The sequence below is a fragment of the Colletotrichum truncatum genome, assembly GCF_014235925.2.
Source record: "Colletotrichum truncatum strain CMES1059 chromosome Unknown Contig_0001, whole genome shotgun sequence".
Taxonomy (NCBI): Eukaryota; Fungi; Ascomycota; class Sordariomycetes; order Glomerellales; family Glomerellaceae; genus Colletotrichum; species Colletotrichum truncatum.
In genome coordinates, this window is record NW_027222398.1 from 2413597 (window position 1) to 2439090 (window position 25494).

The window sequence follows — 25494 nt, forward strand, 5'->3', positions numbered from 1 at the left end:
ATGTTGGTTGCATGTGGCTCAAGCTCCTCCTCGTGTAACACCAAAGAGGATCTCTTCACCCACTGACTGTCTCTCATTTCACGGCAAGACGCTAACTTTAATTGAACCCTCCAAGATCGGTTACCAGCTCAAAAGGTGATCTTTGACCTGTACTAGTGCCCCCAATGAGACGTCTGTTACCTCGGGAAGTGCAGCTAACCCCGCCGCCGCCAGCGGTGACGATTGGCTCCATCGGACTTATCCCTGCAAGTCCCACTGCGGTGGTGGAATCAGTTTGCTTCTTTCCTGAACATGCAATTCAGAGAGAAAAAAAAAGGGTGGTCTAGATATGCCCTCCACAACAACAACGACAACAACAGGGCTGTGTAGAGATGCTTTTCAGGCAGATAGTTAACTGTTGATATCATTGGTTGGATCGGGACGACCCGAATAGATACTGCGACAGGTGGGTCGACCCGTTTGATGATATCGCCAACTCCTGACTTCACTTTTTATATCAAGACATGGCGGCAATGTGTAAAATAATAATGGTACATAGTCAACTCACCTTCTAGGTCCAGAGATCTGCTAGACAACCGCGATATAATCAACAATCTTCTAATCACTCTTCCCAACGGATCAACTCTTTCAAATTCTCGTGTTTCACAACCTTTTTGAACCAATGGCGCGGAAAGGTAGTCGTAAGGTCCGAACTGGATGTCTGACTTGCAAGTGAGCGATACGGAAATCTTTGTGTCAAGGCGAACAAGAAATACTGACTTGAGACGGTAGAATCCGCAAAATCAAGTGTGACGAGGGCAAACCTTTCTGCAATCGGTGTACTAGCACTGGCCGCAAATGCGATGGATATTCCGTAGAGCCCGCTTCTGTGCTTCGATGGCAGCGTCCTCAAACGCTTCAGATCGACTCGACATCCAACGACGAAGAGTCTCGGGCTTTGCGGTATTACTGCGATCACGTTGCCCCGTTTATAGCCGGCCCTACTGATCCATACTTTTGGACCCATCTCGTCGTTCAGTTCACCAATTTTGAACCAGCGGTGAAGCATTCAGTCATCGCCATCGGCTTATTGTATGGAAACATACAAACCGGCGTGAATCCACACATGGATAGTTTAGCTCTGAGGCATTACAATGCTGCCATCTATGAGTTGAAGCCAGTAGAAAACAAGGGGCTAGTCTTGTTAGTTTGTGTGCTGTTCGTCTGCATCGAGCTTCTGCAGTCCAACAGCGAAGCGGCTATTGGCCACCTCAACCACGGCGTTGCCATACTGGAGAGCTCCGACACGGAGTCGGGTATTCGGGAGCACTTGTTACCGATATTCCGACGCCTGTGCTTGCTCCCTATTTCTTCCAGGGCCAGCAACAGCGAGGTCTTTGATCCCGAAATTTGCAGATGCCCGATCCCGACCTCTTTCGTCACATTCGCGCAAGCACAATCTACCATCGACTACCTCTTCAACCAGACGATGCAACTTGTCCGGTTTGGCGATGAATACCGGTTCGGGTCCTTGAGGCATCAGATTCCCCACGCCGGCCTACTCGACCGGCAAAACAGCATCCGCACATCATTACACCAATGGTCCGCTTTATGGGAGGACTTGGATTCGAGGTCAAAATCAGCGACCGCCCGAATCAGAGGGGGCCCGAGGATACACGCTTTGTTGAAATACGAAGTCTCATCCATCTGGGCCGACATGGCCTTCGCCACAGATGAATCCGGTTACGACCAATACCTCGAAAGGTTCCGCCAAATCGTCGACCAAACGTCCAAATACGCAGAGTCCCAAGCTGGCAGTCAGCCGCCTCACTTCCTCTTCGAAGCAGGTTTCACCCCGTTCCTATTCTTCATTGTGTCCAAGTGCCGTGCTCTGGACATACGACTCGAGGCTCTGAGATTGTTGGCAACGCTTGGATCACCCTGCGAAGCGACGTGGAACAAGGGCGAGCTTTACTGTATCGCTCGTCGGCTGATCGAGCTAGAGCACAACATAAGCCTCGACTCGTTCGGTCAGCTCCAGTACACAGAGCCGGATTCGTGCCTCAGACTGCCGCTGGATGTGATGAGAGTGCGGCACTTCGCACCCGTGAGCGGTGCCCAGTGGCAGTTTTCATTGCATGGTGACTCTGGCGGTAGCTCCAAAGTGAGTTTCTACATGTGCACACCCGCGAACACGCTATATCTGCATGAAGAGGTTCTCGGGTGTGAGTATTATTCTGATCTGTCGACTCTGGACGGGGCCTACGAATCGTATGCCAGCAGTCCGGGGAGCCTTGAGGGATGAGATATAAAAGTAAAACGTCCTTTATCGTTATAGAAGCATTTTTGAAGGGCGTTGGTACTAGGATTTCTTTTTATTGGTTGATGGCAAGCGAGTAGAAAGTTTACTTTATTTTACGGTTTTCGGTCGGTGTATTAGAGGTTAAGTACATCATAAAATGTCATGCGATACCCGAAGGGCCTGGCTAGATAGACGCAAAAAGCAGTATCCCTTCAAATGGTCCATTCTTTGAGGTTAGAGATTTCATTAGTGAATACACTTCTTTTTCCTGGTGTCTTATGTAGGTACATGTTCAAAATCAGTGGAGTCCCCCTGACTTCTTTTAATTAACGTAAACTACCGAGACTCAAAGCTGTGCTAGGGTGTCACTTCCCGGTCTCAGCTAAAGTGATCTGTTAACCAATGAACAATTGTAGCGATAGATATAGGTCTGCCATCTCTCTATCAGATTAAAATTTGCCGTGGGCAGGGGCTACAAGAGCAGTAACTCCATCATAGTATCCCCATACCAAACACTTGAAATTTGAAAGAAAATACAATAATACACATCTGAATAATGGTGTGAGATTAATAATTTTCTTGTTGTCTAAAAGATGAACGAATCGACGTCCTTTGATCCGGTCTTTACGTATCAAAGCCAGCGCATGGGGGACGTCACCCTATGGCCAGACCTCATATCTGACTTGCATTTACCGGAGTAATATGACGGGCAGCCCTCGGCGCATCCGGTGCCTAAAAAGTGGGCTACAAAAGAATCTTGCCATTTCGGGGCATTTCGGTCGGGAGGCCGACCGGCTTGCTGGGTTTCTCATTACAATTTTGGTACCCCGGTAGTGGAGTTCGTGCCCGAAACAAGCCAAGAACAGGTTGAGTTGGGTCTAGGGAGCTTCCGAACATGAGTATTGAGCTCAAGCGGGAAACGATGTCACTATTCTAGGGACTCTAGGGAATCCTTTCGACAGACTGACGGATCTTGCCAGTTTTATACATCCAAGCTTCGCATTGGCCATTGGCTCTTAACAACTTAACATTGGCCTTTCCTCATAATACGATGATCACCCTGGACACACAATCACAAATACTGATTGGCCTGTTGTCTTGTAATTCGATGGATTCTTTAAATGGGCATTTACTTGGCAGACATATTAGAGCCACTGGGCACTTTATATGGCCCCATTGTCACCCAGCTGCGGTGTCCGACGCTTGTGATGGAAGAAACTATACAACAAAAGCAGATTAGCAAGAAACAGTCATAGTCTTCCCTCTACAATGTCGAATATTCGCAATCTTGTTGTCTTGGCCCCTTCGATCGTGTGCCATGACGAACCCCATCATAGGCGAGAACAAATGTCACGATGACGTTCACGTTAGCTACTCTGCTGTGCTGAGGAATCACGATATAATGTTACCTACCATAAAACAGAAGAGTCAAGCATTCCCTGGCCAGCAGGAATTGCTTATATGGAGTTTTGTTTCGGCGGTAGTTACATCAGATGATCCACTCTGCTTTCTCGTCCCTGTTCTTCGCCGCGATTTGCTTCTGCTGACTCGTAGAAGGCCGTGTGTCCCGAGATACAGGGGCTGACAGGCGAAGACGTTGAGGGGAAAAGACTAACAAAGCTTCCCCCTGTAAACAGCATTTTGATTGACTGTTAAGTTGCAACCCCACATTCCCCTTTTCGACGCACCACAAACTGATTGCCATCTAGAACCAACTTGCTCCAGCCTCCGCGCTAGTACCTTGGGGTAATTTAATCCGCCAAAGAGAATCGCTTCTCAGAGCCGCTTGGTTCCAGAGTTATGAACCCGTAAGCCCGCGGTTTTGCGGTCCTTTGGGCACTGCCCAGCTCACCCACTATCTCTTAAGTTAAAGTTTTCAAGCTTCGAATTGCAGGTTCCATCAGCTTTGGTCCCCGAAGTGCCACCCACTTTGCTATTCACAGTGTCCACCAATCACATCCGGGCCTGGCCAGTCGTTGAGCAACTCAAACAGAAAACGATGTTGCCGTCATTACCGTCGTTACCGTTCTCAGTCGTCCGTTTGCTCGGAAGAAAGTACATAAGGGAGAGACGAGCCAATACTGACGCCAGACGCCCATCCATCCTTTTCGGTCCAGAATTCGGTTGATTTATTAACTTCCAGTCACTCTTTTGATCATTTTTCGTAACGATGAAGTCCCTTTTTACCACCTTTACATTCGTCACTGCGGCGCTGGCCGCTAGCCGCACTAGCGCTCCCTCCCGTGACTGTCTGGTCGTCAAGAAGGTCCCCGGAAGCGGCCAGTTTGGCACCATTCAGCAGGCCGTTGACGCTCTCTCGGTCAACGCCACAGGCAGCCAGTGCATTTTCATCGATCAGGGCGTCTACCCTGAGCAGGTCCTTGTCCCTAAGCGGGAGGCTCAGCTCAGCATCTATGGTTACACAAAGGACACGAAAAGTTACGCTTCAAACGGCGTCACCATTACGGCAGGGAAGAGTCAGAAGGACGGCCTGAACAACGACCAAACCGGCACACTCCGCATCAAGGCGAAGGACTTCAAGCTCTACAACGTTAATGTCGCAAACACTTTCGGCCAGGGTAGCCAGGCTGTCGCCCTGAGCGCCTATTCCGACAGCGGATTCTACGGCTGCCAGTTCACTGGATTCCAGGACACTCTCCTCAGCCAGAAGGGCAACCAGCTGTACTCGAAGTCTCTCATTGAGGGCGCCACCGACTTCATCTTTGGCCAGTATGCCAACGCTTGGTTCGAGCAGTGCGACATTCGTGTTGTTACTGCCAAGATTGGCTACATCACCGGTAATTCCTCTAGCCCTTCTCTTACAGCCGCCCTCTTTTGACACTGGACTAACCAACGATTGATTTAGCTCACGGCCGCCCCAACGCGACTGTTCAGTCCGAATATGTCCTGAACGACTGCAACATCGCTGCTGCTTCCAACAGCTCCGTTCCCGACGGCACCTACTACCTTGGTCGCCCCTGGGGGAAATTCGCCCAAGTCGTCTTCCAGAAGTCCAACATGAGCAGTGTCATTAACTCTGCTGGCTGGACGATCTGGAACAAGGGCGACAACCGCACTGACAACGTCCTCTTTGGAGAATACAAGAACATCGGCATGGGCTCCCTGGGATCTCGCGCCGGTTTCTCCAAGCAGCTTGACTCCGCTGTCGCCGTCAAGGATGTTCTGGGCAACAACTACAAGAAGGCCGGCTACTACGATGGCTCCTACATGTAAATGAGCTTGACCCAAATTGGTCTCCCGAGCTAGCAATGGGAGCGATACTGAGGGTCTGAGCATGCAAGAAATCTATCTTCTACAAAAAATTCTTCTCAATATACATCTCATCATTTTTAATTTGTGATACATTTTATCTCAAAGCTTCATTGACTTTTATCGCTTTATTAAGTCGTGATTGCCACTCGGACTAATCCAAAAGTGATTTTGCAGCAATTCCATACTGTTGGGATCAGAGCTAGCAGAGCGGGCGTGGGTGGAATTACAGGATAGAAATCGGTGAATTTGAAGAAAGCTTGTGCAGTTAGCTTATGTCTAGCCATGCAATATCCATGCTTAAATTGGTATTCTTGCGTGGGTTGCCCATGTCAGTCATGGCCCGGGATGAAACAATGGAAAATGAAGTACAGTTTCAAGCACATGGTAGATAGTGGCTCCTTCAAGTCAAAGCTTAGGTTACTTAATGTTCAACTGAACTGCAGCTTTGGTGGACCAGTTGGGAAAGATTCGGGTCCACTGGGCATATGGCGATCTGTTATTGCCAGTTCACCTGAAGTAAGGCTTGGCACAAACATTTGTAGTGACCATGTTTTGTTTGGAGTGGGTAGTGTACGGTCATGAGTATCATATCAACCCAAGACTAAGAACTTTGCTAAGCATGTCAGTTTATGACCCTCGGAATAACATACAACCTAGAGTAGAGCACTCAATTTCATGAGGCAGTTATATCAGTAGCTCCTCAGGGGGAAGCCTGTGGACTAAGAGCAATGCTTTCCACAGCGAGTCAAACATCAGACGGATCATGCCCAGACACTTGACGGCAGGTGAAAACCGATCAAATTAATTTTTAGCTGGCGTTATAGTTTTTTTTATCAATCTAAACTCAGGAGTAACTCGTTGAAAGTAAATCAGATAGCCTCGATTTGCACCCTTCTTAGCTTCCCATCCAGCCAACCAAATGAAACTCAATGACACGAGTAATCCATTCCTCTGTTATCCATGTTTTCAAACTGCACAAAAGATTCAAAAACTGTCTCGGCGACATAGATACCTCAATGCGAATTACGGTGGTGAGAGCAGCTGGCAACGTAACGGCCCATGCTGTACCGTCATGCATCCCTCTCATGAGGAGTAAAAGTGGAGGAACCACTGGAACTATGGACCTGTTGCCTAGCAGCACTTGATGGGAAATACAACTGTAGGTCGTCAGACCCCTACCTTCGCAGACACGGTCGCTGCCATGTTTATGTTTTAGATCGTTACTGGTATTTCCCCAACAAAGAGGTAGTAGTCATGCTTTAGAATCATATTGTTTGGTTTGCTAAGAAGGTCATACACCCTCACCACGAGCTTGAACCTGCGGTCATTCAACAATAAGGGATACCCTTTTTCTATCGACTAAAAGTATTCTATTGACGTTTATGTTTCCTGGATAAGGACACGTAAGACTTGTTCGGGGAGCAATTATGCTCACCCTCATCTTGCTCCAAGCTTACCTAAGCCCATTATTGTCTGGGTCCTTGTGAGATCAAGTACCCTGACCATCGTTTGTGGGTGTCTTTTAAGGCGCGCGTTACCTGTCCCATACTGCTCCGAAGGTTTAGTCCTTCTGTATGATGAATTGCAACAATATGGCATGTTCTTGTATCCATACATGTGTTACAGTTTCAACCGTGCCCGCAAGTAACACTTCTCTGTTCTTTACCAGGAGGAAGATGTCAAAACCCACCGTAACTTTATTTGCCCAGTCAGAAACATATCCAAGATTGGGCCAACAGTGAACCATTGCAGCAAAGACTGCATGTACCACCAATTCGACCCATCTTTCAAGGCAGTTAGCCCCGAACTGTGAATGTGAATGGTAATACTGCCAATAACATTCTTGTTACGAGGATCCAAGGTGAGCTTATGGAAATCCGAAGTATGCTCACGTTAGCTTATTAGTATCTCAGAATGATCAAAACCAACGGCACCATTTTTCTCGAGCAAGCTGGTAATGTGCTTTTCCGGGTTCGCCTTCTGTCCCATGCAAACTGCTCTAGTAACGAAACTGTCGCAATAGCCGGAACTCCGGGTTGAAGTGGCTTCGTCACCGGCAGACCTGCTGGCAGCCAGGATGCCCACGTCAGGGGCAGTCCGACAGACGGCTATAAGTTCCGCGGTCACCTTCTCCAGCACTTCTGCTAGAACTTCTTCATATAAATAAGACACAAGACCAGACACCAGTTTTCCCCTTGGAAGATCATCCCACTTTACGGGTACCCTTGAGATCCCAACAGAAACCAAAGAATAGAAGGCACCTGTCGATAGAAAGCGCAGTATTTTAAGACAAGTGATCCGTTGCAATGGTGGTCAGTTGCGTCTGTCGCATTCCTCAAACTGTCCGATCTGCGACTGTAACTCGAAAAGCACCCACGGGGCTACGGAACTCAACTTTGGCGAATGGCTGCAATAGTTAAGAACCCCTGATCGATTCATTTGCCAAAACAACTTGGTAGGTGATGCTTCCCATTACGTCTGAGTAAAAATTGACAGAATATGTGGACTGAAGAGATGGGGCTGTGTTACGTTGGTGAAGATCATGACGATAAACCGTAATCTTAATTTCGGACTTTTCCCCTGCTTTTCATCAACACATTCCATATTGCAGTTTTCAGACGGGTGGCTCCGCTGCGTAGACGTGGGGCGTCGCCAAGTCTTCAATAAATTCATGCGTTCGGTCGGCGCTTATGATGAGCCCGCCCGATCTGCAAATACTTACTGCACTAGTACATTACATGCGCTCTCGTAGGGCTATTGGCAGGCATGACAGCTCCGGCGAAGCTTCAAGGTTTCGGGACCGAATTGCAACCATTTATCCGGCTGCTGACAAAGGACTTTACTGTCATCGCATAGCGGTGAAAACGCTGACAAAACCTGCTGAAGCAATCCGTTGTGTCGTTTTGCGCTGAATGTTGCCTGTACTTGCACCATCAGTTATCCCTTCCAGTGTGGTAGTTTTGATGCTTGTAATTTTTTTTTTCTTCTTCTTCTTCTTTGTTTTGTGTCAAGCCGATGGCTTACTAGTTGCTGAAGAAGTGCTTTGTGCTCATTCAAGACTAGATGAAAGCGTCTAAGGGAAGGGGCATGGGATTTAAAATTTAACAAGAATTCAGATGACAGGTTCCAAGCCACGACAGACTAAAGCGAGTCCGAGTGCAACAAAGGGAGCATTTCCGGTAAGGTAGGAAAGATAGCCAATTAGCTTATTAATTGGAGCAATGAAGCGGTATCAAAAAGGCTGGATGACTGCGAAAAAAGGGGAGTAAGACGGGGAGGACGGTAAATATTTAGTCAAAAACCCCGGCCATTCGGCCAACACAAGTCCCGACCGCCGTGTGGCGTCGGTGCCCCCCACCAATGAACCAGGACCATGGGGCAGCCTTAGCGGACTTACCGGCGTATCGGCAGACTTTTCGACCACATCTGCCCATATCTCCAGGCGGGTTTTCCCTGACAAGGTTGCAAAAGGGGGCTACGAGGGCTTCAGTGCTCGCGCTTCGCGCTTACCTCCGATTCTTTTTGGCCGAAGGGCTTCTGTTACCATCCATGTGGACGGAAGCCTAACACATAATTAGCTGATGACGCATTAAGGGCCTCGAAGCTGTCTCCGAGTCCGTTAGACCGGGTTCATACCCGCAAACGCACTTGTCAGTCTAGCCGGGCTCCGCGTTTTCGTTGTCTAATTGATCGGGTTGGTAGTTCAACTAAGTGAAGTTTTGCGGGGCCGTCCCTTTTGCAAGTTTCTTTATTATAAACTCGAATCACACCACCACTCGTTCCAGATTTGACTTATCTGATCATCATCACTTTATCCATCAAGCATCGTAAGAACTTCTTACTTGGTTGCAACTTGAAGCAGCCCAATACTCTGATTACCTCTTCAAAATTATTTGTCTGGTGACTGGATAGAGCACAGCACAGATATCGTCATGGCATCACAACCAGTTACGGCGAGGACGTCTCTGTCCCAATGGCCTGCCGCCAAGAGAAAAGCAACCCTCATTCCCATGCTCATGTCCTCCGTCATGATTCTCGTCTTAGTTCTCGCAAACATGTCATACCTCTTCGGAACAACCATCGGTCAAGGGAAACGTAGTCACGCTCTCAAGATCCTTGCCGTCGATTTCGATGAAGGGGCCATCGGTGCAGCCGTTGCAACGGCCTCTCGAAGCCTTCAAGCCCCTAACTTCCCCACGATCGAATTCGGCTCTGCTTCGAAATACGCGACAACAGAATCGGTTAAGAACGCAGTCTGCAAGGGAGACTACTGGGCTGCGATTTACGTCCCATCGGGTGCGTCCACCAAGCTTGCCAACGCAATCAACGGCACATCAACCGGGTATAACGCCGCCGACTCGATCGTCTACACGTATAACCAGGCCCGATACCCAGCTCAAGCTGACTCGATCCTCCTCTCCGGAATTCAGAAGGTTGTTGGCGTCGCACGAGGATCATATTACCAAACCCCCAACGGCATTGCCGCGCTCACCTCCCTCAATGCCAGCAATCCGGCTGGGGTTACCGCATACCTGAACCCGATCCAGTCCACTCCTGACCTGATCCAACCCACTACCCAGGGCAGCCGAGTTCTCTTCAACACCGTTAACATCATCATCCCGACGCTAGCGCAATTCTTCTACATCCTCGCTCTCAACGGCATTGGGCTGAGCAGTGGATTCCTTTCTGGGGTCCGCGTCCGTGACGTCTGGCTGTTCCGCTTCGGTATCGGCAAGATCTACGGCTTCCTCACCGCCCTGACCGTGACTGGATATCTGTGGGCCTTCCGCGAGAACTGGGACGTCGGTAGCTTTGAGTTTGGAAAGACTCTCCTTGTCTTCTGGCTTTACATGGACGTCCAGTGGCAGGTTCTCGAGTCCTTGATCGGCTCGTTCGTGCCAATGCAGTTCATGCCCTTCTTCTTCCTGACCTGGATCATCATGAACATCGCAAGCACCATTGCCCCCTTCGAGCTCATGCCGGGTTTCTACAGAATCGGCTACGCTATGCCGGCGCACGAGGCGTATTCCATGATGGTCCTGGCATGGTCTGGCTGCGCTGACCAGACACGCGTCGCACTACCGGTGCTCTTTGCCTGGTGGTTGGTAGGCCACGTTGGATCTGTCTTCTCCATCCGCAAGCGGTGCGCCGATGCGGGACAGGCTGCTGCTGCTGCTGCTACCAGGGCGCAAGAGGATGACGATGTGACGAGACAGCGTCCTCACAGCTCAGATTTGACTTTACGGTCAGACGAGGAGCAGCTCAGAAATGAGAAATGAGAAGGGGGATTTCATTGCTTTTATAAAAGAGCGGAACCACCAGGTGGCGAAATGTCTATCGAAATGATCTCTTAATACCCGGCATATCTTGGAGTTTGGCGTATGATTTAAGAGATTTGCACTCTGTGGGATGCATCCAAGTTGTTTGTTTAGCATTGGGAATATTTGCAGTACGGCTCTGTTGGACTGGGCTTCAATGACGAGTCCTCTCACCTCACATCATGCTTTAAAATACATAGCGTTACAATAATAGACTTCAATCACGACTCATTATCTTTCCAACCTGGGCCTCGGTGATTTCGTAATCTCACTATCGATTTGTGCGGCAATCTTTCTCTGGCAAGCCAACTTATAAATCAACAAGAAAACATGTGTATGCCGCTCCTGAACAGCGGAAGAACCTTTACACCGAATCTCACGGCAATCTGGAATGATTTTGAACCAGAAGATCGTTCGATCTAGCAGCAGTCCGTACCATAATATTGATGTGTATTCAGGCAGCTTTAAAGTTACCTCCCCATAATTGGCGTACATATTGGTCCCTCTACTAGGTGTTTTGGACGCTCCGTAGTTTCCGTTCAATTTCTCCGTGCATTATTCGGTGTAATGCAATGGCCCGGAGGATTGCGTAATTCGTAATTCGGAAAGCCGGCACTGTCATATGCGCATGCAAGCCCTGTGTGATCAAGCCAGGTAAGCACATGTGATGGTGGTTGGGCTGATACGCGGTATCGTCGCGCTTAATATTGCCCCGTGTGACTACATCGTGCAGCGTCCACGTTCTAACATGTTACCCCCTGTATTTCCAGATACTGTCACATTTCACTTGCATCTGTATCTATGGTCACATCAGCAGCAGCGTTGCCCACGTTGACTTTTGGAGTAAAGGTCTTCTTCAGACTACACGGGTATGAAACTTAGCAGGCAGAACATGCGATTAACGACTTGATTCATTGCTTCATTACCCACATTGCCAGTTCATTCTCGTTGGATTTGATTTGTCTATTCTTCTCCTTGTTCCACCTGTCTCCCGTCACAGGATTCGTTCAAATGTCGGATTAGACAAGGCCACTTCTGCTTTGTATGTTTTACATTCAGCAAAGAAAGTATGTGCTGAGATTTTTTGATGTTCTTCTGAGTAATTATGAAGGACGCAACGTTTCGTAGACTTCTGTCAAAACAATGTTTCAACTACATCCGAAATCTCATCTAAATAAATCATACAGATGAACGTGAGGAAAACACAGCAAGCAACGATGGGTGGCAGCATCTCGCGCCCTTTCGCATTCGAAAGTGTGCAAAGTATGTATCTTAAAGGTGAATAAGTAGAGACAATCTGATGACTTACAGCCTCTGTTCCCATAAGAGACGTTCAAGGAGAAACGTGACCCCATTATTGGGCTGTTACATCACTGTGAATTTACGGGCCTTCTAAATACCAAAGCCTGTTCATGATTTGTGAGGTTGCCAGGTATTTGTGGTCGTGTTAGTACCCATTTCTACTCGCAGTCATGTGTTAACAGGTTGAGCCTATAAAAAATACACCAGCAACAGGATGTTTCGTTTTCATGCTTCATTTCCAGGATTGTATGACTTGCTGCCAGATTCAATTTTGAGCAGTTTTGGAATGGCATATTATCTACCATCTGAGTCTCAACCACAGAAACACAAAAGACTGTAAGATCTTGCGACAAACATGCAAAACTCTAGTAAAACCCACATCTTTGCGAAAAGTGTCGCGGTCGATACAGCAAGCAAAAAATGTGCAGGAACAATACCGATGCTTGAGTTTCATAGCTATGCGATATCTTTAACCCTTTTCCTGCTGCGTTATTTCTCATGCTTTTAATCATGGCAAAGGTGAAATTATACCATTTGGTATCCAGGCTTTCAAACAAACACGTCGGACTGAAGAACTTCCTGACGCAAAAAGTCTCCGTTGATGTGTCCGAAGACAAAAGTGATGATGATATCCTTACCCTGCTTGGGTGAAAGCAACAAGGTACTCATTAAGATAGAAGTTGGGTCATGATGAGTCTTTATGTATGCAAGCCTGTAAAATTTGCAAAAAGAATGACGAAGAATTTCCTTGGACGACCACACCTGCACAATGACGCTTGAACGAAAAGGGGCTGTGGCGATTGTGGCTTGAACACCATAGGTCAGCTTACTCTGGTGAGGCTTCCCATGCGCAAATTACCCCAAATAACAGCTCCACCAGAGGGCTGGGCACTTTTTACAACGGATTATGGAGCTTAAAAAACGACTGTTGTTCCTTTTGGGAGATCTATCTGCCCATGTTCAGTGTCGAGGAATTAGCGTCACCGGAATCGCCCCAATTGGACTCCGATATCAGTTAGCGGGGGTTGAGTCTAGTGATCCTTGATTGTGCCTGAACCATGATCTTCCAACCCTACAAACGATTCGGCCCCCATGATGCAGCGGTCCAGGTCCTGGTAATGGGGAAAAAGTCTCCATGTGTCCCTTCAAGCGAGAGTTGCTTACGGCCCCCACGGAATGGACGAATAGAAACCCTACCTCGTGTCTTGGCTTTGGTCTAAGAACATCCTACTTCCTAATACGGTAAACAATCTGGTCTCTAACCCTTGTCTGCTATGAGCTTCATGGTTAACGTACACTTTCCCTTTGCGGAAGTAGATGCTCAAGCTGCCAGGAACTTCGATCGTATTGTTTTATCTAGTTCCTCAAAATGAACCCGAAAACCCGGGAAAGGACTCGGCAGACGTGTCAGCCTTGCAAAATCGTGAAAAAATACTTGCTTAGCAATCGTCTCGACCGGTACAAACGGAGCATTTGAGCCTTGCCATCAAGCTTTGCAGGTTCATGATTCGTCAAACCCCCAGCCGTGATAATCTCGCGGGTCTCGTCGACTTGAAAATCATTCTTCTCTTACAACGGATAAAGCGCGTCCCAGCTTACTTGCATCACTACCGAATGGTGGACGACCTGCCACTCTACACACAAGCCGTACCGTAATCCACCAACGCCCCACGGCCTCCAAGAAAGTAAGGCGGCCGCCGCTCTCGATATACCTTCCTACGACGGTGGACCGTACAGTGTGACAGTCTTTCGAAAGCACTAACGAACCCTACCCTCCTGTGATTGGTTTCTTTTCAAGCAAAGAGGCCGTCATCTCGGGTGTGACCCTCCTCAAACTGCGTAAAGTGGGTTGCGAGCAAGGCCTTGTAGGGCTGAGGAGCCCCCTTTTCGTGCAACTTTATTCCCAAAAAGCGCATGTGCAGGTCTTTGCAGAACATTACATCCCGTGCCATAGCCGCGCTTGACGCATGGTCCTATCATCGTCTTGGTAGCGCTCCTCTTTGGGCATTAGCCTCGGACATCTCGACTGCCGGCAAGTTTGAATCTCGAATGCTTTCACTGACAATTTGACGTCCCTATGATATATAAGTCAGTAAGTTGCGCCTTCAAATAACCTCTTGTTCACCAGCCATACCTCTCTTTCAAGCAATACAAGCTACAATACATTTCTCCTATCATTCTAACATCTATTCTTTCTCTCAACAAGCTATCCCAACAACAACAACAATGCCTGCTCCTCTTGTCCCCGCCTCCGCCGTTGCAGCTCTTGCGGACCCTTCGAAGATGTGTCGCTGTGACCCGCAGCCGGCCTCAGCGAGCGCATACTGCTCAAAGTGCCTGCTTCCCAAGGCACCTGCTTCTGCAACGGGCTCTAAGTGACCATATCCATAGAGTCCTCTCAGGTACTACAATACATTGTTTCGGAGTAAGCAAGCTTCAAAAAGTTCTACCATACAAACGGGTCTAATTCAGAAACAGTCAGCCTAGCCGTGTCCTTTTTGGGTGTGGACGGGGCGCGGTTATAGAATTGGACGACAACCTCAGGGTTTCGATTTCGAAAGAGCTACTTGGGATAAGTGAGATGGGTTTAACCTGGTGGTTGACCAAGGTCCAAGGCTTCTACTCCGCTAGAGGTCCGGCCCATGGAGAACCAGAATACACGTACAGGTTGTTCGGTGGCTCGACAAGAGCGTTGGTTAGCTGATTTTTAATATCACATGGGACGAGCATCACAAGTGTATCGATCGTGGTGTCTTCTCCTATATCGGTCTTTTATTCTTTACTTCATACTGTCTCACTCTTTACCATTTTATTTGATGGGTTTGGTATACACGTAGGAACCTAGAATAAACATTGTATGGCTCACACTATTTTCACTTTTGAAGTGACATAATCGCTGTTGTTTGATCTGCGGAATAATTCGTCACGCTTAGCGTCGGTAAACCCTCTTCACGAGCTGGCTAGTCATAAGTCGACTGTTTGAACATATCTCCAGATACTCAGTTTATCGCAGATATGTATGGGTTGTCTTTTTAATCCCTGACCTCTTCGGATTCAATTATCAAGCTTATAAATGAAACCACTAACTATGTACTGAACCAAACGATCTTGGAATAAAAGACATCCACTAAACATGTTTGATAGCATGGAGTCTTCTAGATGTCGCAGGTACGCTTAAGGTAGCCAATTGAGTTTTGGTGGCGACATGAACGTGTAATACCAGATACGCCAGTTTCAATGCTCTACAAGATTCCAGTTCCATATTTGAAACGCGCCATTATAATGAACATGAGATTGCAGCACCTGGCTACGGTCAGTGCTAGACTGTTGTGGCGGGCATAACTGGTTGCTATGTGGTATAGCCATACAGTGTAGAAATTTAATCATGACAGAAGGCTATTTATTGCTTTGGCTGTTCTGAGTCGATACTTGGCATCATTATTTGCAGTCGTACTATTCTTTGTCTTTTTGGAAGCGTATGCTGTAGGTTGTAAATCTGTTTCCTTTGATATTAGACCTAGTGGATCAACAACATCGTACACGTTTACAGCTTATTTAAAACTAACATCGAGTTAGATCTGCAAAATGAATCTTCTCGAATCGGCGGCAAAATACTTTTGTCAAAAAGAGCAAAAGGCAACTCCTCGACGGGGAATTGAACCCCGGTCCCCGGCGTGACAAGCCGATATCCTCACCACTAGACTATCGAGGATGTGGATGATTCGTTATATCGTCCGGTGCATAAAATTTTATGTACCTATCACAACAGCTTATCCACATCTCAGCTCTCATTTCCCCAACTAAGTATTAGACCACGAAACCAATAATTCTGGTTTCCAAGATATCGTTACTCTTCTTCTGAACCCCAGCTGCTCTGGCTCATGAGATCTTCATTTTTTCTTGAAAATGGACCCAGAACATATCCCAGTCGAAGCAGGAGTTTGAAAATTTCGGTGCTACTGCGCTAACCTCAATTGCAACGTGAGCCCAGTAGCCTTCCAATCACTGGCTGCGCCACAGGGCAACAGGTGATTTTCGGGATAGTCGCTAATCTGACATCATTTAGAGCCTGGAAACTCGCAGGCATATTTAATTCGAAATTCAGCTGCCTGGACTGATGCACCCCGCAAAAAGGACTTGGCACCTGCACAGGCTTGCACATAAGTGCTTCAACTGCCGCAAATCACTAGCCTAGTGCTTTACGCATCAAACTTTCTTTCTTTCCGGCAATGAAACCTATGTGATGGACCTTCCAATGGATATGTTAGTTGCGGAATGTCAAAGGCTACAGTTGACTTTGGCACCAGCTGGTCAGACAGTGCGTCATTTCATTGCCGCTTATCCGGATGCGAAAGTCCAGCTCTCACCGCTGCTTGAAGAGCTGCTTGGTTTACCAAATGTGGTACTCAAGCTCGAACGAGACGTGGGGGAGTGTGCAGGCGAAAATGGACTTTTGCATATGATTCGGGGAGTCCCCGATGTCTGCATTGAAAACATTAGGCAGATTGAATCGGTTCTTTCAGAGCCGAGCCGACATGGCCGCGACGCCCTGAGAACTCTGGCCGAGCAAGCCACCGCCTTGGCATCTTTTCTTGTCATTGGTAGGAGGGCTTTGAACCTGGCTGTGACTGCACTGGAATTGTAAGCTCTTATCAGTACGGTTGCAGAAGCACAATGTTAATTGATATGTGGATAGGGTCAACAATTTGCGAAGAGCAGAGCGAAATGGGGAGTCGCCTCCTTATGAAGCAAGTTCGATTCTCCATGAGATTACGGCTATTCAAAACCTGCTCAATGAACAGACATCGTCTCAGCAAAATGCGAGGCTACTCCGCCAGTTGCATGGGCCCAATGGCTCATCTGTTAGCATTCAGCAACTCCACAACATCACTATCGGCGGCTTTCTGGATTTGCTCAAATCATTTTGCGAGCAGCAGTCGGGAACCACATCCACCTTGGAAGTAGCTCGGATATCGGTGGCAGGCAGCTCAACCTCAATACCACCGCCCAACATAAGCCCGCATTCGGAAGTTGATGCTAGATATCTGGCCCCAAACCTCCTGCCTGCAGCACCATCTGCTGTCAACTTCAAGCACATTGGCAAGGTAGTTATGAATCTCGAGAAAGAGCCCCAGGACATAAAGTTTATGCCTGGAAATCCAGCAATATTTGCTGTTTCCAATTTTCACAAAGATGTTGCCTTGTTTGACGCCAACACCGGCCAACGGAAAAAAGAGCTCAAGGGGGTCAAGGGAGTCCAGCTGGTGGTCTCGCCATCGAGCGATGTAATGGCCTTGACGGTGGAGCACCCCGACGAATCATTGCTCAAACAGAAGCCAATCCCATTATCCCATGATTTTGTTCATTTTCAAAAACCAGCCCTCTACGTTTTCGACACTCCTCGGGGCCCTGCTCCTGCAACGAGACGCTTCTTTCTACAATGGCACGACATACGCGCCTTCTCATTCAGCCCTGACGGATCGTTATTGGCCGTAAAAGGAGTGAAGAATCGCGTCGAGATCATTCACAGCGCCAAGGGATCTGGATACGGAGTTGTAAGGAGCCACACCGACGAAGTAACGCATGCAGAGTTCACCGCAGACGGAGAGAGGATTGTAACAATGTCAAGGGACGGGACTTTGAGAGTCACGCATGTTCAAAGCCTACGAAGTATTGCCAAGCTTGAGATGGATAATTGGAGGAACCCACTGCAGCTAGCAGTTTCCACCGTAGGCATTATAGCTTCAATATGGGGACGCACTGTGACGATTTGGGACTACGACACAGGTGTTATGGATAGCTACAACTTCGATACGGCAAGAGGCAGTGAAGGGTGGCCCTTGGCGATTTCACCTGACCTTCGATGGGTTGCGAGTCGGACGGATGACGGGGCAGATGTGACGGATCTCGCAACGGGTAAGGTCATGTACTCGGCAAGATTAGAAACTGGGTTTGTATCTTCAGCCACATTTTCACATGATGGGAAGTACTTAGTTTTCGGGAGATGTATGAACGGCCATCATGGGAAACCTGATTCTGGGGTATTGAATGTATGGGAGATTCAGGCATGATATAGTGGCAGAAGAGACACGCCCTTTATAAGGGTAGCTGCCTCCTTTAGCATCATTTACTAGTTGAAGCGGCGTTCACGAACAGTAGAGCTGCCTCTCCTATCAAGTGCGCCTGGATGTCATTTTTGCCAGGGGCAAAGTGAAGCCAATCAAAGTCTCTTAGGTTCACTAGTCATTTCTATTTTTGATGCGGCATCTAATACCCTATATTTTGGTTCGCTACATTTCGTCCTCAATGCAACACAAACAGCTGGATAACAGAGAGCATACACTCAATCAAGACCATAAGCAAGAATCAGAGCAGCAGTTTATCATTACTTCTATAATCTATCACGCACATTGGTAGAAACAAGATGACTGCGATAGGTCAAAAGATCAAAGCTTTATTGCGGTTGTTATTTCAGGCTATGAGAGACGGAAGAGTTCCTCAGACGGAGAATAAAAGTATCGCTGTAATAGGAATAGACGGAAGCACCCGAACAAGAAACTTTCTAGGGCCCCGGACAGTAATAAATGATAAAGTTAATGATTTATACGACAAAGGGACAAGGTCCAATTTCCGCTTGATCCGCACCGACGGTGTGAAAGGCTTGCAATGGCAGATGTTGCATCACTTCCTGAAAGTATACAGGTCAAGAGAAACCGTAGACATTCATCGTCAGTAATGAATCTCATGGTAGTACACCACTAGAATGTGAACATTTCGCACGGCGTTCAGAGAATGCGGCGACCCACAAGGACAGATATCCTGTCTCTCTTGTCGCATGGCTTGACCACGGACGCCCAAAGCTTAATTCAACCATTCTCCAGACTAGCTGAACAAATTAAAGGGGCAAAGTCAAGAAGTTTGGGGTATAGTACCACACAGCTGTCAATCAATGGTTGTGGGTAGGATTACCGGCTTGAAAGTGATTGGAGGAAGTTCTAATTTCCCTTTCTGTCAAGTGACGAAAAACAGGGTCCCACTTCGACAAGCTTTCGTTCGTTCTCCTCTATCCGTTCCCAAAGTTGACAGCTTTTCGCCGCTCTGTCAAGTGAGCTGAATCAAGCTAGAAAGATGCAAATTCTAACCCGATAGAGAAGGTTACTTATTGACGTGTCATTTCGTCGGCAGGTGCTTCCGTGACCCTTGGCTGCTGCTTAATAGAAAATAAAATCCGGACCAAGCCCAGAAGTAGAAAACTCGTATGTGAGCAACCTTTTGACGAACAACAACTAAAAATGGTTTACTTACTACCACTTATACTGAGTTGTGCCATCAGCGTAGCGGCAGGCGATGCGTTGCTGCCATCTCATGACCGGAACCCAGGAGGCGTATTTCAGAGGGCGTCTTGCACTGTGAGTCTTTTTGGAATGCTAGATACCTCAGATAGATCAGCAAGAGGTTCAGCTATGATGACGAGACACTGATATCTGTCAGCCCACAACTGCAAACTCTCCGTCAAGTGACGATGTACCATCCATTGTCGATGCCTTCAAGAAATGCGGCAATGGGGGCACCATAACTATTCCAAAAGGCACCACCTACATTATCGGCTCAGTGCTCAACTTTGAAGGGTGCAGCAACTGCGACTTCCAACTCGAGGGCACTCTGAAGGTGTCAGAAAACTTCACTTACTGGAACGGCAAGCAATCCATCATCAACATCAAGAACATTAACGGCGCTAAAATCCGGAGCCTCAGCGGCGCAGGCGTCATCGACGGCAACGGCCAAGGCTCCTGGGACAAATTTGCAACTGACAAAACATACGACCGCCCGACTCTTCTGTACATTACCGGATCGTCAAACATTGAGGTTTCTGGAATTGCGGTCAAGGATCCTCCTTCGTTTGGTCTTTCGGCGGCTGGAGGTTCCACAAACGTTGCGTTTTCCGATATCTCGCTGTCGGCCTTCTCCAAGTCATCCAACCTCCCCAAGAACACTGATGGCTTCGATATCGGCCCGGCGTCTCAAGTCAGGCTTCAAAACATCACAGTAAACAATGACGACGACTGCGTAGCGTTAAAGGCCGGTGCCAACTTCGTCGAAATTCGCAACATCACTTGTTCTGGTAGCCATGGCCTCAGCATCGGAAGCCTGGGCAAGAGCGCTGGCAGCACAGACTTTGTCAAGAACGTGTATATCGGCAACGCAATCATGAAAAAGTCAACCAAGGCCGCGGGCATCAAGGTGTACCCTGGTGGGAGTACACATGGCGTCGCGACTGTGAGCAACGTCACTTGGGACGGTGTAGTTGTCGACCAAAGCGACTATGCGTTCCAGGTTCAGACTTGCTATGGGGAAACCGCAGAATTTTGTACTTCCAATCCGCCAACTGCACAGATAACCGACATCACGGTGAAGAACTTTTCTGGAACTACTTCTCCCAAGTATAAGGGGGTGACGGCAAACATTAACTGCCCTGTCAAGGGATCTTGCAACATCAAATTCGTCGACTGGAAGGTTAAGCCAAGTAGCGGGACTGCCACAGTCGCTTGCGCGAACTCTAGCGGTGTCACTGGTGTGACGTGTTCTCCTGGGGCTTCGGGTTAGCTTCATTCATATCTGCACCTGGAATAGATTTCTGTGCTCTGTTCGAGTTAATAAAAAACAAATTTGCTGTCCTTGGTGTCTAATGTTATCATTTATGGGTACGAGACTGCAGCAGCTCAAGAACTATATAGTATGGGACCTTCACATAGAAAGTGCCTCATAAAATCATAATATAAAAGAGTAATGCGGAAGATATACTCAAGAACGTACCGCATGATGAGTTGTAAGCATCCGCTTATGTATCATCACAAGAGCGTTATTCAAATAGTACAGCGTTTACGTCGTTGATAGACTAGCCTAAGAAGTAAGAAACACAAAACGGCTGTAGGATAACCATCTGAGACACAAAATCTACGAAATACATTTGATTGTTCAGGAGCAAGACGTGAGTTGAAACTTGTAAGACTGCACACCCCAGAGCTGAATCTTTTTTGAAAGGATGCACAGCAGACTCGAAGCGACCTTGATAGAAAAGATCAAAAGCTCTATGAAAGAAGGCAATTAATTGTTGAAGATTAAAAAAAAAAAAAATACAGATCGAAGGTGAGACATTGTGCAACCTAGACGATCTCAGTAGGTGAACACACATAGATAGTCCTCCTCCTGCATGCCTAAAGAGAGTAACTTGACAGGTGGTTGTCACAAAACAACAGGACTAAATGAATTATTAATATTACTAAGATCTTTGATACGCAAGTGCCTTTTCTTGGGAGGCAGAATCATGAGAAGTCGTGAAAACCTTTTGACATGTCGTCCAGTGGTCCGGCTGGTAAATCGCCTCTAAACCGCTCATGCTCTATCGTCTCGTTAAGTCATTGCCCGAGCCTTGCCGGCAAACCATTTCCCACGTTATTTCTGGCTTCAAGCCAAACACAAAGGGTCTCCTCAGGGTCGTTACTCCACACTCGCCATGTCAAGCCCTATCCGAGGTGGCGGGAAGTGCACATTGGAGGCCAAAATGACAAAAGCCAATACCCTTGATCACGCGAGGATGATCTACAAACTATTACGGTATCGGGGCGGGGGCTGGCGGTGTTGTTCATGCCTACTTTACCCGGGGATATTTTTGTCACCTGCAGGTTGTCCAGCATATCCCGGGATCAGCTAGGCGCAGCACCTTCTCTCTTCAGTCGCCATCCCTCTCTGACCAGCCAGAAGGAAGCAATGATTGGCGTTGTCAAAAGAGCGAGTAGACCTCCAAATACGCCCTTGAAGACCTGCGGAGCCCATTGGCGATGGAAGTACCAATCCCAGTCGTCTCCGGTTCCACGCTCACCGACAGAGGTCAGGATCCCGATCGCCGGTAGCCAGAGCAGGAAAAAGGCAACGACGAAAATTAAACCGACACGAACAGCTTGATCGGCGACAAAAGTCGCCCAGCGCTTTGATCGCGGACCATCAACACGACTTCCGGTCTCGTTTCGGTGCAGAAGCATGAGCCATCGTAGCAGAGGACGAACCGGCTCCTTGACGAAACCGATGGGCCGGATGGCGCCGTTCCTCAAGTCGTGGCCAACGAGAATAAGCTCGATGAACCACGTAATCAGGGTTTGGATGATTATAGTGATCACTGCGTCCCCAGCAAGAGTATTGGGCAGCTGAAACAGACGAATGGGGTGGGTGTCCAGGTTCTGGGTTGAATACATGCCTGCAAGGAAGTTGACCGTTAATGATGAGTGTTGCTGTGCTTTCCCCCTCGGAGTTGAAGCTTACCATAGGCAATGGCGAAGTTTATGCCCCCTGAAAGAACAGCGGCACCGACCCCATCGAGTCCGAAAATGTAAAACAGTTGGTGGCCAGTTATCCTATCCGTGGGTTGCTTTGCCTGATGTGTGTTCTGACGGTCCCGAACGCCAGCTTCGATGTCACCTCCCTCATTACCCTCATGAACACCCCCAGGCGATGTTATGCCCTCCGAACCTTTTTCGTCTATTTGCCTCCAGAAAGGCATGATATCCAGCACTTTTAAAAATTGAGCGCGGGCCGCAACTCACAGACGGGATGGGAACTTCTTGCAATGCTCAGAGGAGAACGAGACCGTTTAGCAAAACAGACTTTTCGAACTTGCTTGTGAAGTATTACTGGAAATAGAAGGGGCAGAAAAAAAAAGGGTTGTTGCCAGGGTCCGGCAAGCTTTTTTCTTTTAAGGGGGTCCTTGATGAGGCTGATTCATGATCGGCCACTAATTTCCAGACCGACCAGGGAGTGTTGGTCGAATTTTGTTCCCTTTGGTCACTCAGTCAGAGGGTGTGGTCAAGGCGACCATTGGGGGGGGGGGATAACCTGACCAATTACCCACTTATTTAAATGAATTATGGGTCTATCTGACCAATTTTATGATTGGCTGTATTGAGGTGAAGTGGGTCCACCTGACCATGGAATTTTTAATCGGTCAGGTGCACGGACCAGTTACTGATTGCGTCCCACTACTGATTAGGGTGCATACCCCATATTAATATTTAAATCCCTATTCTATTCTGATTCGCTTCCTTTTCCCTCCGTAACCCTTTCAAATCGTATGCGCCCCCCCCCCCCCCCCTGGCGCACCGATTCCTAATTACTTCCGAATCAGTTCAGAAATCCGACATCATGCCTTCATACAAGGATTCTGTAAGTACAATGGAATCGGTTTAGGATCGATTCAGAACTGATTCAGAATCAGGACGATTACAAGACCTACAAAGAAGGTCTTCTCCAGGGCGGCAAGAACCACCGCATGGAGGATCTTCCTCCCTTCGAGTTCAACGAGGTAAGTGATTCAGAAGCGATTCCACAACGATTCAGAAACAGTTCTGAATCGATTCAGGCTGGCGAAGTCAAGCTCGCCCCTGGCGAACTCTACTGCCGCTGGGGTGGTAGATCCAGCAGCATCACGTGCACCAAGGTAATTCAGAATCAGTTCCGGATCAGTTCAGAACTAATTTCGAATCGATTAGACGGAGCGGTTCTCGAGCGAGTCGAACCTCAAGAACCACATCAAGAAGCACAAGCTCGACGGGGTCCCGGCCAAGGTTAAGAGCCGCAAGTCCGGCGCGAACTCCGTCGAGGAGAACGATGATGCAGCTGGTAAGTGATTCTGAACTGATTCTGTACCGATTCTGAACTAGTTCTAAACTGATTATGAATAGAATTCTACGACCGCATCCACGGCATCGCCATCGGCGCTCGCGATGACAGCGAGCTGCAGACTCCTTCCAAGAAACGGAAGGCGCAGACCCCTCCCCCCCTTCTTGCCGTGCCCACGCGCAAGCGGGGCAACCAAACTGTGGTAAGTGATTCTCAATCGATCCGGAATCCTTTTGGAACCCATTCTGAATCGATTCTGCAACAGATCAACTTCGCCGAAATGCGTCGCGCCGCCGGCTTCCCTGCCAAGGGCAAGTGCACCCACTGCACCACTGCCCGCAATGCCAGTAAGTTTAGAATCAGTCTTGAAGCAGTTCAGAACTAATTACGAATCGATTCAGAATGTCCTCCCGCCCTTCGCGATCAGGAATGTGAGGTCTGGGCCCGCTTTGAGGATGATGAAGAAGATGAGGCCTGAATCAATTCAGGATCGGTTTGGAACCAGTTTGGGACTTCTTTCGGGACCGATTTGGAACCGCTTTAGAATCAATTCTTTATAGATACCCGGGGCGTTCGGTTTTTAAGCTTTTTTTAAAAAAAAGCATTTCTAAATCAATACAGAAATGATTTAGAATCGATTCTCTACCTATCCTATATGCTATCAAAGTCCTAACCTTCTCCGCCGCTCTGCTAACTCTAGTTCCTTTTCTTGTAGTTCAAGCTTCTGTTTTTCAACTAGAAGTTTTCTTGCTTCTAATTCTAATCGCTTTTCTTCTAATTCTAGACTTTGCTTCTGTAAGTCAAAGTCATCTTGTTGTCCCTGTCTGATTTCGTTTCTTAAGTTAGAAATAGATGTTCTTTGGAGAGTATTTGACCTAATAACCCCAGAAGATGAAGCATGGGAAAGACGAGGGGATCGATTCCGAATCGCTTCTGAAAGACTTCGGGATCGATTCGGAATTGAGGATGGACTTCTTGAATTAGTACCCCTTGAGGGACTAGACGTAAAGAGTCGGGTTGATAAAAGCCTTTCAACACGTTCATTATCTAGTTGCTCACGGGATTCCCTCTGGCGTTGGCGTTTAAGTTCTAAAATAATTTAGAAATAATTATTAATAAATATTAAAGTATTTTTAACTTACGTAAACGGCTTGCAGCTGTATTATAACGGCCAATAATAGAAACATCTTTCCAGGAAAGCCGGATTCCTAGTGTTGTAAACACTGTATCCTGCTCTAAAAGATGGCGATCGTATTCTGCACATCTAAGTACTTTTGAATTAGTTCTCAACGCATTCCAAACCAATTCCGAATCAATTCAGAAGGGATTCCAAACTTACTTCTGGATACATGTAAGTAATGGTAAATACCGATTACTCCAAGTATATGAGGCTTCATGTAAAACCTCAACAGTATTTGTATTAGGTATGAATTGACTCCAATCTGATAAGGGGATTTTAGAGCAGTTCTGATTAAGTCCAGCTGCAATTGTTTTTCGGGCTTTATGTTGAGCCCATGCTTTTATTTGAGGTTCAGCTAAGTAAATTAGTTCCCAAGTGATTCTGAAGCGATTCGGAAGCGATATAGAATTGATCCTTACTCTCAAATGCCTGACATAAAGCGAAGTAGTCTTCTGAGGAACGGCAGAATA

The 25494-nt window shown here is 47.6% G+C and overlaps 8 protein-coding genes across 8 annotated transcripts; 7 read left to right on the plus strand and 1 right to left on the minus strand.

Annotated features, from left to right (window-relative positions):
- Window positions 1-661: 661 nt before the first annotated feature.
- Window positions 662-2284, plus strand: CTRU02_200607 (C6 zinc finger domain protein; the record flags this gene model as incomplete). Its single annotated transcript, XM_036718614.1, has 2 exons — window positions 662-711; window positions 772-2284. 2 exons carry the CDS (start codon window positions 662-664, stop codon window positions 2282-2284), a joined length of 1563 nt encoding a protein of 520 aa, XP_036589614.1.
- A 2167-nt stretch (window positions 2285-4451) lies between these two features.
- CTRU02_200608 (pectinesterase) lies at window positions 4452-5515 on the plus strand (the record flags this gene model as incomplete). Its single annotated transcript, XM_036718615.1, has 2 exons — window positions 4452-5079; window positions 5148-5515. The coding sequence occupies 2 exons, from the start codon at window positions 4452-4454 to the stop codon at window positions 5513-5515; spliced, it is 996 nt and encodes a 331-aa protein (XP_036589615.1).
- Window positions 5516-9486: 3971 nt separating this feature from the next.
- CTRU02_200609 (nitrosoguanidine resistance protein) lies at window positions 9487-10833 on the plus strand (the record flags this gene model as incomplete). Its single annotated transcript, XM_036718616.1, has 1 exon — window positions 9487-10833. The coding sequence occupies one exon, from the start codon at window positions 9487-9489 to the stop codon at window positions 10831-10833; it is 1347 nt and encodes a 448-aa protein (XP_036589616.1).
- Window positions 10834-13491: 2658 nt separating this feature from the next.
- CTRU02_200610 (uncharacterized protein) lies at window positions 13492-13617 on the plus strand (the record flags this gene model as incomplete). Its single annotated transcript, XM_036718617.1, has 1 exon — window positions 13492-13617. The coding sequence occupies one exon, from the start codon at window positions 13492-13494 to the stop codon at window positions 13615-13617; it is 126 nt and encodes a 41-aa protein (XP_036589617.1).
- Window positions 13618-16417: 2800 nt separating this feature from the next.
- On the plus strand, window positions 16418-18245 carry CTRU02_200611 (ribosome assembly protein 4; the record flags this gene model as incomplete). Its single annotated transcript, XM_036718619.1, has 2 exons — window positions 16418-16815; window positions 16871-18245. 2 exons carry the CDS (start codon window positions 16418-16420, stop codon window positions 18243-18245), a joined length of 1773 nt encoding a protein of 590 aa, XP_036589619.1.
- Window positions 18246-19466: 1221 nt separating this feature from the next.
- Window positions 19467-20778, plus strand: CTRU02_200612 (extracellular exo-polygalacturonase; the record flags this gene model as incomplete). Its single annotated transcript, XM_036718620.1, has 2 exons — window positions 19467-19583; window positions 19666-20778. The coding sequence occupies 2 exons, from the start codon at window positions 19467-19469 to the stop codon at window positions 20776-20778; spliced, it is 1230 nt and encodes a 409-aa protein (XP_036589620.1).
- A 1100-nt stretch (window positions 20779-21878) lies between these two features.
- On the minus strand, window positions 21879-22729 carry CTRU02_200613 (yhl026c-like protein; the record flags this gene model as incomplete). Its single annotated transcript, XM_036718621.1, has 2 exons — window positions 21879-22426; window positions 22492-22729. The coding sequence occupies 2 exons, from the start codon at window positions 22727-22729 to the stop codon at window positions 21879-21881; spliced, it is 786 nt and encodes a 261-aa protein (XP_036589621.1).
- A 638-nt stretch (window positions 22730-23367) lies between these two features.
- CTRU02_200614 (uncharacterized protein) lies at window positions 23368-24322 on the plus strand (the record flags this gene model as incomplete). Its single annotated transcript, XM_036718622.1, has 7 exons — window positions 23368-23388; window positions 23441-23527; window positions 23585-23662; window positions 23715-23844; window positions 23907-24046; window positions 24110-24191; window positions 24246-24322. 7 exons carry the CDS (start codon window positions 23368-23370, stop codon window positions 24320-24322), a joined length of 615 nt encoding a protein of 204 aa, XP_036589622.1.
- Between the last annotated feature and the right edge of the window lie 1172 nt (window positions 24323-25494).